This window comes from Herpailurus yagouaroundi, unplaced genomic scaffold, assembly GCF_014898765.1.
Source record: "Herpailurus yagouaroundi ecotype Mexico unplaced genomic scaffold, PumYag 267, whole genome shotgun sequence".
In the NCBI taxonomy this organism is placed as follows: domain Eukaryota; kingdom Metazoa; phylum Chordata; class Mammalia; order Carnivora; family Felidae; genus Herpailurus; species Herpailurus yagouaroundi.
This window is the reverse complement of record NW_024412484.1, coordinates 559,828-575,171: the sequence shown is the minus strand read 5'-3', so window position 1 is coordinate 575,171 and position 15,344 is coordinate 559,828. Positions and strand designations below refer to the sequence as shown.

The 15,344-nt window shown below is 64.5% G+C and overlaps 1 protein-coding gene and 1 long non-coding RNA gene across 4 annotated transcripts in view; one reads left to right on the top strand and one right to left on the bottom strand.

Moving 5' to 3' along the window:
• Positions 1-15,344, top strand: part of BRD3 (bromodomain containing 3) — a 62,236-nt gene that overhangs the window by 29,929 nt on the left and 16,963 nt on the right. The window contains exons 2-5 of one of the 3 annotated variants that reach the window (XM_040461476.1): positions 5,261-5,268; positions 12,718-13,042; positions 13,781-13,918; positions 14,616-14,709. In XM_040461476.1, coding sequence (XP_040317410.1) covers positions 12,830-13,042; positions 13,781-13,918; positions 14,616-14,709 — 445 coding nt within the window. In that variant the 5' untranslated portion in view covers positions 5,261-5,268; positions 12,718-12,829. Of the gene's footprint in view, positions 1-5,260; positions 5,269-12,717; positions 13,043-13,780; positions 13,919-14,561; positions 14,710-15,344 lie in introns of all 3 variants that reach the window. The other 2 variants (XM_040461474.1, XM_040461475.1) reach the window with 2 other exon arrangements.
• Positions 9,429-10,727, bottom strand: LOC121021234 (uncharacterized). The gene is made up of 3 exons (XR_005786466.1): positions 10,614-10,727; positions 9,785-9,930; positions 9,429-9,475 (listed from the first exon to the last, which is right to left on the bottom strand). It is a non-coding gene; the product is annotated as an uncharacterized LOC121021234 (long non-coding RNA).

Sequence of the window (15,344 nt, the reverse complement as noted above, 5' to 3'; positions counted from 1 at the left end):
CGCCGCCGCCGCCGCCGCCGCCGCCCCCGCCTCCGGGGCGGGGGGCGAGACCAGGCCGGGCCCGCCTCGGAGTGGCGCGGGGCAGCTTCCTCCCAGAGTTAGGGGCCCCGCGCTGACTTTGAGCCCCTTTGAGTTGCTGGGTCGTTGCGGCCAGGCCAGGCCAGGAGGAGACCCAGTTCCCGTTTTGAAATGAGCCCGAAAAGCGCTTAATCCGGGCGAGGTCGACATGGAGCGGGAGGAGCGGGGTGCTTCTCCCCTTTCCCACTCGGGGTGGGCACCGGCCTGACCATGGCACAAGCCCATCGGGGAGGAATGCCCGCCACGCAGACCCCGAACGTCCCCGTGGCCCTAGTGGGCTCCTCCGTGAATAAAGCTGGGGGCCCCGGGGAGCGCTCTCTCTCTCTCTCTCTCTCTCTTTCTCTCCCCCTCTCCCTCTCCCTCTCCCTCTCCCTCCACCGGTTGCTCATATGGGGGCAGGGCTAGCGTGGAGCCTTGTGCGGCCTCCTTTCCCGGGGGGGGGGGGGCAGGAACGATTTTGGAAAGCTGGAAGTGGGGAAGCAGAGTGGGGTCTGCTAGGTGGCCCGCTTGGGGCGGGTTCCTGCTGTGAATTCTCTCTATTGAGCCCATTCCCCCAGTGTCCCGCGACCCTTCATTTTGGCTGAAAGCTCTCTGCCCAGACGTGCAGAACTGGCGTCCCTCCCCCGTCTGCTAACTTGGTTATTGACTGCAAAGTTAACGTGGTGGGTGTGGGGCGGGTATTGTGCATCAGTGGGCGAACTAACGGGCAACAGGAAAATGGAGGGAACAGTCCCTCCGGCTGCTTCTCGTGCTCCCCCACCCCGCTGAGGACGAAGAAGGGAGTTTTGTTAGCTATCTCCCTTACTCTTTTTCTTTAAGATGGGGATTCTTTTCTTGGGTCTGTGGCGTGGCCCTGGGAGATCCTGAAGTCTATACAAAGTTGCCTGGCCTGGCATTTTGGTGGCGGCAGGGGACAGGGGAGTAGCTTTGGCTGTGAAGGGGTCAAAGAAATGTGTGAATCTGTGCAGGGGGTCAGTTCTCAGGAGGTAAGGACCTCTTCTTCCCAGGGGCCCTTCGCAGCAGCCCTAAAGGTGGCCTCTCATTTGCAAATAAAGCTCTGTGTTTGCCCTTTTCTGTCTTGAGGCCTTGACGTGTGCTGGTGGCTACAGATAAGGAAAGATAGGGCACACGGTGGGGAGGGACGGGAGGTGACGTGGGCAGCGGAGGGGCATTTCTCTCTGACCTTTCTGGTGACCTGGGGGGGGGGGGCCCTGCCTCAGCCCCTGGGCATCTGGAAGCTACCTCCAAGCAGCTCCTCAGAGGCCTAGATCCCGTCCCAGCCCTGCCACGGGGACGTCCAGGGAAGAGGGATTTAAGACGCTTTCTTGGGGTGGACGTTGGGCACCGTTTTGATCTTCATTTTGTTTTTAGGAAGTAGAGTAATTGATTTCCTTCAGCAGCAGCTTGCGCGTGCTTTGGAAGTGCGCTTCGAATAAAGGACAGGATTTGTAAACATTGGGCTCCCGCCTTGGACTCTCAGGCAGTCCTGGGCAGAAAGTGAAAGTGGAGGGGGGGGGCCCCTCCAGCGCACCGCCCAGCCCAGCTCGCTGCTGCAGCCCGAGGCTCCTTCCTGTGCCCGCCTCCTGCAGGCTGGCAACTTGCCAGCCGCCAGAGCCGGGTGCCCGGCAAGTGGTGAGGTGCACGGCCACTTCCTGGTTCTAGTGGCGGAGCTTTCCTGGGGGAGCGCTGTTCTCCCCTGCCCCCATCAGAGTGGTTCTGATCTTTGAACTGTAACCAGGGGCACCCCAAAGGCAAGCCCCGGATACCTGGCCTCAGCGGGTCGGGTGCCAGTTGAAGCAGTCTTTGTTTTGCAAGGAAATTTTAGTGGACCGTGGCAGAAAGTGGCACCCTGCTCGTTGCACACGTGCCTCTGGGAACTCGGGGTGCCCCAGGGACTCGTGTCTTCTTGGGAGCGCGCCTCCCTCCCGCCTGAGGCTTTGTCCTTTTGTTTGAGCGGAAGAGACCAACAGGTGTCCCCGCAGTGCTGGGCCGCCTGGTGTGTTTGGGCCGGGCGCACCGGTCACCATCCAGGTGCCCAGGTGGTGCCCGCTGTGTCCACGAGGCCCTTTGGTGCTCACACCCCTGCTCCGGGTACCTGTGCTCCTGCCATCCGAGAATCGTGGGGGGGGGGGGGGGCCCTCTAAAAGGCAGAGTGTCCTGTTTGGGGATCATTCACACGGTGGTGGTTTGCATTTGAAGTCTGGCTCCTGGATGCACGTTTGCGGTGGAGATGGCGGGGACCTGCGTGTGTGTGTGGCCGGGGCTTTCGGCTCCGCTGTTCAGTGCTGCCGGGGAGTGTTGATTTCTTTTGCCAGCTTTTAACTGTTCTAGAACAGAGTCTGCTCTCAACTGACTCCTTCCTAGGCCCTTTACAACCTGCAGCGAGAGCCAGCTGAAAGCTGTGTTTTGAAGGAAGCCCCCTCCCCCCCCCCGCCGCAGGTCCCAGAAGTACTGGGGGGTCTCGTCAGAGGTTAGTGAGGTGTTTGGCAGTACTGTTCCAGCCCCTCAAAAAAGGTCACGGGTGTTCCTCGCTCACTTTCTCTGCGTGCGGTTGAAGTCGGGCTCGGTGGCTGGTGTGGGACATGATCAGGACGTGCTGGTGGCTGCGGTGGGGGCCCCGTTGGGGTCCTGGGCACCAAGTGCCTCAGGACATGGAGGTGGGGATGCCTTCACCTGCTGGCTGCTGTCACGGTGGCCGCTGCCTGCAAACAGGAACACGTTCGCAGGTGCGTGTGGCCGGACCCTCGTAACGTGTTACTAGAAGGAAAAGGAGCCATTTCAGGTCTGTGACTGAGCCGAGGGGATGCCTTTCCCGTACAGGGGCAGTGGCCGGAGGGTGTCACGGGGGTGCAGCGTGCGTGTAAGGGGCAGAGAGTGGCACGGGCCTCCCGAAGGGGGTGATTCCCCCAGCTGATGGCCGGCTGCTTCCAGCACCAGCCCTGGCGTCGATGGGCACTCGCGGTTGAGAGCTCCGGCTAGGCTGGCCGTCGGCTCCCGGGTAAGGTCCGCGCCCTCTGGACTCCGTCCTTACTGCCTCCGGGCTGTCCCGGCCGGGCCGGGTGTGGGTCTGGGCTTAGAGACACAGATGACCTGGCCACTGTCCCCTGTGATGGCAGAAAGCCCCCACGGGCCTGTCAGAGAGGCCGAGGAGCGCCGGGGAATAGAGCTTGGGGTACACGCAGGCACTTGGGCTGCGGTAACTCCAGCACCGCGGGCGGGTTCCCAGGGAGCACGGGGCTGTAGTGACGTCACCACCGTGGGTACCGTTCCCAGCGGGCACTAGGGCGGTGGCAGCATCTGCGCTGTGGGCAGTATTCCCAGTGAGTCCTGGGTTGTAGTAACACCTACGTGATATCCCAGTGAGCGCCGGGGCCGTGGTGACACCACTACCGTGGGTACTGTTCCCGGGACCGCTAGGGCGGCGGTACTCCCACCGCGTGTGGGCCGTGGTAACATCCACTAGATGCCGAGGGTGGCCAGGGGCTCAGGAGGTCCCTGCTCCTCACGCCGTGTGTCGCTGAGCGGCCTTGTTTGGGGAGCGGAGGCCAGGCCGTGGTGGGCGGCAGCCTAGCCTGGCGTGGGGCGAGGTGGGGTCGGGACCCCGTCAGGTGTGGCGGTCAGCTCTCCGGGCTCCCTTGGCGGGTCCTCGGAGCTCCTGGCAGCCCGGCACGGCAGCGGTTGAAGCGGTGCCCGCCTGTGACGTGGTCTGGTTCCCGTCAGGCGACTGGGCGCTCCCGTCTCCCTTCCCGGGATGGAACACGCCGGGGCCCGGGCGGGCCCGCCACAGCCGCGTGGTAGAAAGTCGGCAGGCCGAAGGAGTGGCCAGGGCGCCGAACCCTGGTGCTCGTGGGGCCGGGCCCCCGCCTCCGTATGTGCGCGGGGCCGCTCGGCCTCCAGCGTCCTCGGGGAGACCAGCTGTTCCAAGCGGATGGTCCTTCCCTCCCCTGGACGAGTGCGGATGCCAGTCACTCTGTCCTCACGGCATCTGTCCCCTGAAGACATTTCCCTTTGAGCCGCGGGTCACTTGCCCCTTCCCGGCCCCATGGAAGGTGTCATTCAGTGCGGCCTGTGGCCTGGCCTTGAGGGGTGCCCTGCGGGGATGCACATGGGTGTTGCTGGGCCTCCCCCACCGCTGACACCAGATTCTGGCCTGCCAGGTGCCTGGGCCAGGGCTCAGCGTATCCGATCGTGTGTGTGTGTGTGTGTGTGTGTCTGTCTGTCTGTCTGTCTGTCTGTCTGTCTCTGGGCCTTCACACCCATTGAGAGGCACCCTTATAGTATGGTGGGGGGAGGTCAAAAGACATATGGAGACGTACAGAGACAGAGCCTTGCGGTGGCGACGGGGTGCGGCTGGTGAGCCGTGAGCCCCACTTGGCAGTGGGGTCTCAGGTCCGTGTCGAGAACGATGTTCGGCCAAGAAAGCAGCCCTTCGGAGGCGGGCTTCCCCAAGGAGGGCCGGCGGGGTGGGGAGAAGTGTATGAGGTGGGCCAGGGGCCCCAGGTGCTGTGGGTACGGGGCCCAGAGGACAAGGCGGGGGGGGGGGGGGGCCGGGGCGTCAGGAAGGTCGGGGCCGCAGTGCAGGTTGGTCTGCGGGCCAGGCACGGGGCCTTGGGACAGTCCTACAGACCCAGTGGAGTGTCTGCACGTTGGATGGGCCTGGGCCAGCTGGGGTCGGGTCCCGTGCTCCGGGAGAGCAGGTGTGACCTAGACCCAGGGCGCGCTCCCTGCCTGAGCGGGTTGTGACAGGCCCAGCCTCCCCGTCTGCTCCCCTCCCCTGGGGTCCCCTCCCCTGGCCCCACAGGAAGAGGCAGTTGGTTCTGTCTGTCATGGGAGCCGACCCTGGCCTCACGGATCCCGTTTCCTGAGACCTGGATGGCCAGCCCCAGGGCGGCCGCCTGTCAGCGTGTGCCGCCTGGGGGCACAGGTTGTCCGGCTCCGGGGCGGCACTCTGCTCCCGTCTGCTGGGCGGGGAATCTGCCTCCTCCTGGCCGGGTGACCTCGTGCCCCTTCGGCCCCGAGCCTCCGTCCCCCCTGGAAGACGGAGCTCACACGGCCTCCCACGGGTGCCGAGCCAGGTGGACTGCGAGGACACACTGGGACTGGAGTGTGGCTGTGGGGGCCCCCAGGGGCACAGAGAGAGAGAGAGAGAGAGAGAGAGAGAGCCCTCCCGCACCTCCCTCAGGAGGCCGAGTGTTTGAAGGCCGTCCTTGTTGCTGGTGGGAGCTGTGGATCTGAGCAGGACAAGGCAGCATAGGCAGTCTCCGGCCCTGCCCCGTGACCCCTTCTCTGGCTGAGACTGGGGACAGACCCCTACCAGTGACCTCCCCCTTCAAAGACAGCGTCCTCGGTGCCTCCTCTCCTCCCAGGACGTGCCACGGTCTCCGCTCAGATGCTCCCCATGCCAGGGTCCCGCCGAGGACCTCCACCGACCCCTCCCCTATTGTCCCTCGACCCTCCCTTTGAAAGCTGGGGCTCCTGCCCCCCCCTCCCCAGGCCCACATAAAGGCTCCTTGCTCTGGGCCGGGCCAGCCTGGAAATGCCCCGTGTGGCCCCTGCCCCCTCCCGGTCTCATCCCCCCATGGCTGAAGGTGTTCCAGGGCCACCTGCAAGTGAGTGTCCGTGTGTCCCTTGTTTCTGTCCCCCACCAGCCCCCGTCCCGGCTGCCCTGGAGAGTCCAACTCTGCCTGCCTCCGGCGCCACCTGTGGGCGGCTGCTGCCCCGTCTTGGGGGTGTTTTCCACGCTGGCGACTGGACCGAGGATCCTACTCATTTGTCCGGGGACTCCGAATAAGGGGTCTTTCCTGATGTCCCCGTGGGCTGAGTGAGCCTCCGGTGGACTTCTGTGTTTTATCTGGGATCCTAGTTCCCCGTGGAGGAGGGAGGTGGGTCCCAGAGGCTGGGTCCAAGCCCCTTGGGAAGCGGTGGGGCGCCGGCCGGCTGGCTCCGGGCCAGCCCCCACCTCGCCGCCTGCAGCCCGGGGCCCGTCTCCCCCCCCCCCCCCCCCCCCCCCCACCAAGGCCCGGCACAGAGCCCCTCACAGAGTGGAGCGTGTGTAGCCCCTGAGGGTTGGTGGCCAGTCTGCCCCCTGCCCTCCCCTGCCACCTGCCCACTTTGGGGACTCCGGATCTCTGGCTTTCACTTGTGTTTGAGGGTTTTTGTGGTTTATCTGAGTTTCCGCTCTGGGCGGTTTCAGATCCTCCAGAGTTGAAGGCGGCCTGTCTCCACTCTGACCTTCACCCGCTTTGCACGTGCTGCCTTCCTGCCCTGGCAGGCATCCCCTGGGAAGTGGGGCAGGTCCCCTGTGCCTCCGTCCTCCCCCTCCGAGGAACCGGGCTCCCTCCCTGCCTGGCGGTGCTGAGCGCAGAGTGGGCACTTGGCGGAGGCTTCCTGGCTGTCCCTGGAAGGAGTGCCACTTGCCTGCCGTCTGCAGGGCCGTGTCGGAGAGGAGTCCCCGCTCGGTGAACGGGAGGGCTGCCCGTGCAGACGGGGAGGGCCGTCTGTGCAATAAATAGCTTTCTGAGGTGGAGCGGCTGCCAGCGGGTGCGTGGGGAGCCGGAGGCTGCTGGTCTACGGGGAGGCTTAAACGTGAAATTAATCGCTCCCACGTCATGTGTGCTTACAAACCTTCAGGCCCACGTTCTAGAAGAACGGTTTCCAGCCAGCTGGCAGGCCCGCTGGCTCTGATGCCGGTGAATTGGCACCATGCGTTTCGTTCCTGTTTAGCCCAGAAGACGAGACCCTTACCCTGTCCCCTGGGAGCGGCTGGGGCGGGGGCAGGGCAGACTTCGCAGCTTACAGATTCTACACGTCCCGTGTCTGAAGGTGCTGGGGTCTCTTTGGCACCCACACTTCCCGCGCTTTGGACCTGCATGGGGGTCCTCTTCCTAGCCAGGTGAGGGGGGGAGTGGGGACCAAGGTCGTGTCCCCCAGATCTCACAGCTGCTGTGAGTGGGGGGGTGGGGGTGCAGGGTCCTGAACACCCAAGGAAAAGGGGTTCACCCTGTTCTGGTGCTGTAGGAGCTTCCAGTGCAGTCCATAGCCCCCAGGGTGCCCAGCTTCTCCTGGTTTGTCCTGTCTCCAGACCCCCACTCATTTTCAGGCTCCACCCCCACTATCGGGAAGCAAGCTCTGGGCGTGTTTCATTCATAAGACTCTGAGCACCTGTCTCTGGAAGACAGTAGCTCCAGAAAACTGAAAGCCGCAGTATCGCTGTCACCCCCAGAAAACTTAAAGCCGCAATACCTCTATTGCCCCCAAAGTCCTAACGCTGAATCCAAAAGATTACCAAAGAGTGTTGAAGGAAACGCCCCTCGATTCACTTTGCAGCAGGCATTTCTAGCAGCCTGGCTCAGGCGCCAGAGTCCGGGGCCACCACCCAGCAGCCCTCGCCCGCCCGTGACTGCCAAGAGCGTGCAATGGAGCAGCACAGGCCTGTCCCCTTCCGTGTGACCTGGGAGTCCCAGGTGGGTGTAGAAGTTGACCCCAGGGACGGGCAGCCTTCCGTGTCACGCGGATCCACCCAGCTACAACGGGGTTGGACCCTTCTGGTGCCCCGGTCTGCCTTTTGTTTCCCCCTCGATTTGGGGGCCCCAGGGCGCCCCCACTGGAGACTCCCTCAAGGAGGTGCCGGACGTCCCCAGCAGTAGATGCAGGAGCAAGCCAAGCCGGCAGTTTTCTGTGTCTTCTGTCCCCGGCCATTGCAGCAGGGCGGCTTCTGCCCCGCTGTTTCTCCCCCGCCTGGCGCGGCTGAGGGGCGGGGCTGGGGTGTCCGGTGTTCCCGCAGGGAGCTCAGGCCTGTTGGGGCAGAGAGGGGTTGGTGCCCACCCGGAGGGGCAGGCCCGGGGGAGAGCAGTGGGTGCGGCAGGAGCCTTCCTGCTCCTCTGACACGTGTGATGCTTCTGTGTGCGTGGCTGGCTGGGTGGCTCATGGTCATAACGTGTGGGGTTGGGAGGACGTTGAGGGGCCGGTCCCGGTCTGCCGGGACACCGAGGTGAGGTGCAAGGCTGTGTTTACCTTAGGCGGACATGTTTCCAATGTCTGTCCCGCGTGTGACCTCCGCGTGTCCGCACAGCATCCCGTAATGGGCGTACAGAGACTCGCGGCTGTGGTCCCCGGCCCTTGGCTGTGCTGAGTCCCCCTCCCCGGGTGACTTGGGAACCCGGGCACCTAATTTTCTTCCAGCCCAACATGCCAGAGTCACCCAGCTCCCTAGCCGTTGGCCAGGATGTCCCTGGTCTCCATATCCTCGTGGGTGGGAAGCCATGCCGCCCGTGTTTCTGTCCGTGGGGCTGGGTTGGGAGCGCTCGGTAGGGCGACGGCAATGCTGGAGGTCGGCCAGCGAGGAGAGCCGAGTTTTGAACCCTGGTGTGGAGACCCGGGCGGGTGTTTCTTGCCGCCCTCTGTGCGGCCCCCCTGGCCTGGTGCCCTTGATGTTGGTGTGGTGACAGCAGGACCGTCACCTTCTTCGGCTGCCTGGGTCCTGTCCCTCGAATGCCCATGTGGGTCAGCTCAGGAAATACGCCAAGGGCAGGGAGCCTCAGCCTTGTCATCTGTGAGCCTGCATGGTCACTGACCTCATAGGTCACACGCGCGTCTCGGCACCAGCAGAGGGGAGGGGCTCGTGGCCGCGGCCGACCGCTCCGCGTGCCTCTCGGTGTTTTCTCTGCCGTCTGCCACTACCAGCCTTGCCCGGGCGGGGGGGGGGGGGGGGGGGGCCGCCGTGACGGCGGGGCCTGAGGGTGGTGGGTGCTGGCTGGTGGGGTCGGCCCTGCTCCTGGACACGTCCCAGGGAGAGGCTGCTCGGGGCGCTGTGGGCGTCCGGGGACCGGTGGCCACCCTGGGAGCTGTTGTCGCGGGATTCCACGGCAGCCGACCTTCACAGCACGTTAAACCTCCCCGTCGTTTTGCGCTTTGTCCATTACAGGTTTTTAGTTCGTGGCTGAACCCTGTGAGGGGGTCGGCTAGTGGTCTGTGTAAGTTTTTTTTGTTTTTTCGTTTTTTTTAAAATGTTTTATTTACTTTTGAGAGAGACAGAGAGAGAGAGAGAGAGAGACGTGAGTGTGAGTGGGGGAGGGTCAGAGAGAGGGAGACACAGGACCCAAAGCAGCTCCAGGCTCCGAGCTGTCGGCACAGAGCCCGATGTGGGGCTCACACTCAGGAACCGTGAGATCATGGCCTGAGCTGAAGTCGGACGCCTGACCGACTGAGCCACCGAGGCACCCCAAGTTTTAATTTCTTTCTGGAAGCATCATTTGCTTCCTGGTCTCAGAACGCAGCCCTGATCCCACCCAGGGAGGCTGATGGATAGTGTGCCGGCTCCGTGTGCCTCCGGGCCGAGTGGCAGGAGCCATGCTCGCATGCTCTGGGTCTTGTCCTGTGCTTTGCCCTGAGGGGTGGGCTGGGTCCGGGTAGCCTGGGTGTGGCCGGTGGGACCCCAGGGGCTGGCCACGCTGCTGGGTGCCACCCCGTACTTTGGGGTCAAGGTGGCCCTGGGGTTTCCCCTCCCAGGAGCTTGCTGGGCTGCTCAGCCCTTCCCCTGACTCCAGGTCCGCGGCCCCAGGCCTCGGAGGAGAAACGGGCGCTCCGAACGCTTGGTGGTGAACCGAGTGCAGGACTGGGGTTGGCTGGTGCTCGAGCGGTTTTTCGAAATAGAAATTTCTTTATGCTCTTCCTTTTGCAAAAGAAACGGGTTTTAAACACAACCTACCTGTTCAGAAACCCAAGCAGAGGGTGAGAGCCCCTGTCCTCGCGGGCTGGTGTGCAGGTCCTTGCCCATCATCCGCCTCCCGGTGGGGGTTCCCACGGTGGCCTGTGGCTCTCCTTCGTCCTCGTCAGCGTCTGTGAGGCCACTGCCTGGCCCAGAGAAGTGTCCAGGGGGAAAGGCAAGGCCAGGCTTTCAGTGCGGCCCTGCTCGTCCTGGACCCGCCGTCCACCTGTGCTTTGAGCAGAGGTGACCGACGCCCAGGCCTCGGCTCCATCTCGAAGGGTGACGGCGTGCGTGCGCCTGCGGGGCTGCGGCCACTCGACGCTGCCCGCCACGCCGGAGGGGATGACACGAGGTGCCTGTGCGGTTTTATGACCAGGACCAGGGGGCCTCTCCCTGAGTCCCCCTCCCTCCACAGGTGCCTCCCAGGCATCAGGTATTGGAGGTGTGTGGGCCAAGTTCTCTGGCTGTCCCCTTGCCGGTCCAGCCTCCTCTGGAGAGGTGGGTCCTGGCACCTGGGCTGGAAGGGCTTGTGGGGGGTCCCCAGCCTCTTCTGCTCTGGCTGCCCTTCCTTCCTCCCCATTGAGCTGGTGCCTGGGGTGCCAGGGAAGGAGGACCAGCTCCCGGGAGGCGTGAGAGGCCGAGGGCTGGGTGCTGTCACCCTCAGGTATTTGCACGGGTCTCGGGGGGGGCGCCCCCCCGGGCGCGGTGTCCCCGCCCGGGTTCAGTAGAGTGTTTGCAGGAAGGGGGAGGGCCCATCGCCGTGCACAGTCCCCACAGATCGTGGGGCGTCATGGGCTGGACGGTGCTGGGCCCCTCCTGCACGTCTCACCAGGCCCCTGAGCGGAGCTGGAGGCGGGCTTCACCTCGGGCCACCGTGGAAGGCCTCCTGTGGGCCATAGTGACCACTGACCTTCGGTGCAGGAGCTTCCGCGGCGCCGTCTGGGCCCCAGGTCGCGGCGGCTGCTGGTCTGCCCCTGGGCACTCCCCTGAAGGCAGGGTTGGGGACGCGTTCCAGTGTTTGTGGCCGGTGCTGGCTCCCTGCATCAGCCACGGGTTTGGAGCAGCAGTGGTCGGAGGAGGGAGGGAGGGAGGCCTTGGGGCATTTCTCCAGTCTTGGTGGCCTCCTGAGCGTGTCCCTGCAGTGAGCAGTGCCCGTCTGTCCTCCTGCTTGGGGCGGGGGTGGTTGGCCCGTGTCCCCCCAGACCCCCAGATCGTGTTTTAGCCCCTGGCTGCATCCTGCTTGTTCCCTGGATTCCTGGGCAGAGTGGCGGTGGCAGCAACAGCGGCCCCAGGTGGCCTGGGCCCACCCCCCTGCCAGATGCGATGTGTGGGGAGGGCTGGCGGGGAGGGCTGGCGGCAAGGGGTTCACAGGGATCCCAGCAGGTGGCAGTGGTGCTCAGGCCAAGCGTGGGCTGACCTGCCAGGAGTGAGGGTGGGGCCGCAGGGTGTGAGCACGACCCAGGTTTGCGCCCGGCTCCCACACCTTTCTGGTGGTCAAGACCCACCCTCATAGCCATTAGCACGAGCTGGCACGGCCACCCTCCCCGCTGAGCCGCTGGCGGGGGCCGAGGACACCATGCCGACCGTGCTGCTTCCCCGGGCTTGGCGACCCGGAGGAGCGGGAGAGGCGCCAGCTCACCGCGGAAGTGCGTGGAAGGGGGGGTGGGGCTGTGGGCTCCCCAGGGTGCTGGGCGCGGCGCCTCGTGGTGGTGGTTCCGGGGTGTCCCTCGAATGCACCGCTGGTCTGCTTCGTGCGTCAGAGATGCCCCTGCTGTCTGTCTGAACCCTCTTCGCGCCGCTCGCGGTGGTTTGTAGTAGGAGCGCGTTACTTTGGCGTGAACACACCCACGTGGCAGGTGGCCAGCTACCCGCAGGGTGCTAACCAGCTCACAGAACTCCCCAGGTCTTAACCATCCGCTTTTGCAAGTTGTGGGCAGGGTGGCTGATCGCGGTCACCGACATGTGCTGTCCCGGTGCCGTCCCCCGGTGCCCCCCAGCCCCTCATGCAGAGGGCACTGCCGCCCGGCCCCGACCCGTCTGGATATTGTGACGGGGACTGGGACACACAGAAACCTGGAGTGTAGCAGGGCTCAGAAACGTGGCCCGGTGCTCTCATTCCACAGGCGGTCAACAGTCCACTCGTAAAGTAAACAGTCCACTCGCGAGTAAAAGCGGGCCGCCGGCTGGCCCCCGGGATATGTTGGGCCTCCGATGTCGGGGCCGGCCTGTGTGTTCTGGGGTGTAGTTAATCATCTTGGATTCCAGCCGTGAGCCTGGAGGGCATTCCTGAAAGTTGGCGGGGGGTGGGGGGGAGGGAGGTCCACAGCAGCCCCTCATTTACTGAGAGAGGAGGGTGGGGGGTGCCCTCCCCTGCCCTCCCGATTGGCCCGGGGCCGGGCGTGTCATACCCCCGCCCGCCATCACAAACCAGCACCCGTTCTCGTGGTTACATCAGAACCTCGCTGCCCCGGGGGCCCAGCTCCACACGCCGTGCGTGGTTCCACAAACGTCCTGCCTGCCCGGCTCGGCTCTGCGGGGTCGATGCTATAGCCGTCTCTACGTGTGAATCATTCCCGCAAAGGTGCCACGGCCAAGAACAGTCAGAGTCCGCCCCCAGTAGGCAGGCAGTTGGTGGGCAGTGAGGCAGGAGTGGCCGCGTCTGGGGCCACCGCCTCCCACCGCTGCCGTGTGCCCGGACGGCCGCCTTCCCGCCCTTGCGTCGGCCAGGTGGCCCGCGTTCTGTTACCTCCCTGCCCCAGCCTGAGAGCCGTAGTTAGCGTGGTTGGGTGACAGGGGAGGGCTGGTTTGACCAGGGCGACTGTCGTGAGCAAGATGAATTGGCCTCACTGCGACCACGCGGGAGTCCGTGGGGCTGGGAGAGGCGGTGGGGCCTGGGTGACCGGCCCGTCTCTGCTGTACCTCCTCCCCCGTAGGTGCTGCCCAGCTGGGCCCAGAAATGGGACGTCAGGCCTCCGAAAGGAGCACAGTGGAAGCCAGGGCGTCCCCGAGCCGCTGCTGTGACGGCCAGTGAGCGAGCAGCGGAGGATGTCCACCACTGCGACGGTCGCCCCCACGGGGATCCCGGCGGCCCCGGGCCCTGTGAACCCGCCCCCGCCGGAGGTCTCCAACCCCACCAAGCCGGGCCGCAAGACCAACCAGCTACAGTACATGCAGAATGTGGTGGTGAAGACGCTCTGGAAGCACCAGTTCGCCTGGCCCTTCTACCAGCCCGTGGACGCCATCAAGCTCAACCTGCCTGTGAGTACCCGCTCATCCCTGCCCCCCCTGCGGCCCTGTTCCTGGACGGACCGCCCCTCGGGCCGAGGCAGCAGTGGTGCCGGTAAGCCAGGCACAGCCCGTGGCCCTTGGTGACCAAGGAGCGGCGGTGGGAGTGGGAGGGCCCTGTCCCTGAGTGTAGGGAGCAGGGCACCGAGTGTAGAGACCTGAGCCCTACGGGCTGGAGAGGGCGGGAGCAGGAGCCAGGACTCACTCGTCTTCCTCCTGTCCCGTGTACCCTCCTGGAGAGCGCTGCACCCGCCCCTTGGGGTCGCGTTCCCGGCGCGGGCCATCCATCCGATGGGTTTCTCATCTGGACCCAGGTAGAGAAACCCTGAGCGTTTGAAGGCGAAGCCCAGGGCCAGGAGTTGGTGGCCTGGGTTCTGGGCCCGGCTCGGCACTGGCCTCCGGCGGACCCTTGGTTTGGAATCCGGGAGGGAGCTTGGCCCCGTCTCTAGAATGCCAGTCAGCTCTGGGGCCTGCTCCGGCTGCACAGTCGCGTGCGTCTCTAAGAACCTCCCATGCAGGCAGAAGCCGTCGGGCGAGAGGCGTGGAGGGGTTTGCGGCTGGCCGGGCGCTCGCCCCACGTCCTGCCTTTGACCCGGGCCTGGCGCCTGACTCGCCTGAAGAGACTGCGCGGCGTGCAGTTACTGTCCTCGGGAGCAGCGGAAATGGCCACGCGGTGGGTGCTGATGACGTCTCCGAAAATCTCTTTCCTAGGATTATCATAAGATAATAAAGAACCCGATGGACATGGGGACTATCAAGAAGAGACTAGAAAACAGTTATTATTGGAGCGCGAGCGAGTGTATGCAGGACTTCAACACCATGTTCACAAACTGTTACATTTATAACAAGGTAAGGGCGCACGTGGCCGCAAGAGGGCCCTCGGGGCCGGGCGCGTCACCCCCTGGCTCTCCACCCTTCTGGCCACCGTCCCCACTCAGGGTCCCACACGCTGCCCGCACTGCCCCCCTCCCCCACCCTGGGGGAGGGGAGGTAAAGGTGGGAACAGCCTTTTCAGAAGGAGGTTAGGGAACCAAATGCTTCAAACCGTCCGCGCCCTCCGACCTAGACGCCCCTCCCGTAGAGATGCGGGCTCGCGTGTGCGCAGCCGCCCGAGACGGCAAGGACCCTGCACGATGAGGGAGCGTGTCCACACAGTGGTTTGCAGCGGGAGGAGTAGATTAGGGAAGGTCCACGGGACCCTACATTCGTGGGGGTTCCGCTGTTTTCAAGAGCGACGTGATAAAGCAGAGACGAATTGAGTGGGAGCGGGTAGAAGGTTGTGTTTCCTCCACGTGATGGGCTGAAGGGTGGTTGTTACCCTTCCCGTCTCCACAGCGGGATGCGCCCCTTTGGCCTCCTCCCGCCTCCCGCCCTAGCAAATCTCTTAACAGATTCTCGAGTCAGTGTTTTCTTGAGCTACAACCAGCGATGTCTTTGGCGAACACGTGGTTCCTTTCCCGACAAGTGACCTTGGCTCCCCCTGTGTCTTCAGCCCACAGATGACATAGTGCTAATGGCCCAAGCCTTAGAGAAAATTTTTCTGCAGAAAGTGGCCCAGATGCCCCAGGAGGAAGTTGAATTATTACCCCCTGCTCCGAAGGGCAAAGGCCGGAAGCCGGCTGGCGGAACCCAGAGTGCAGGTAAAGGGGCGGACGGGCACGGTCCCTTTATCCTGACACCCCCCGGGGACTGACAGCAGCATTTCTCGTGCGGGTCCCTCGGCCCCTCTGAGCTCAGTTTCCCTGTCTGTCAAGTCGGGGCTGTCTGAGGTCCCGCCGGCCCTCGGTGGCCTGTTACTGTCTGCCTCCGAGCCTGCTGTTGTGGGGAGACTGTGGTCTTGCCACGTCCCCATCCTCTGAGACCACCTCTTCCAGCAGTCTGGACAGGAGGTCCTTGTGTCCCCCCAGGACTTTGCCTCTCTGGCCTGCGTTGCGTTCTCTGTGACAGGAGAGGGGCTGTGCGCCCTGTCGAGAGGGCAGTGGGGGTTAGCACTGGGAGCCTTGGGGGTCTTACCTGGCCGGAACCTGGAACCGAGGTGCGCCCTGATGGAGAGGCTGACGGGGGAGGCCGCGGTGGGTCCCCCACACCACCGGCCATCACACTTCGCAGATGGGACCGTGGGTGGTTAAGGAGCTCCGCCTGGGTCTCTCAGCTAGTTCGAGGTGGAGTCTGAGTGAACCTCCGGTTTCGCGGTCCCACGCCCGGCCCTTCCTCCCGGGCTGCCCCTTGTCCAGCTTCCTCGTTGAGATTTTAGTCTCTGGCCAGAGGGAGAGCC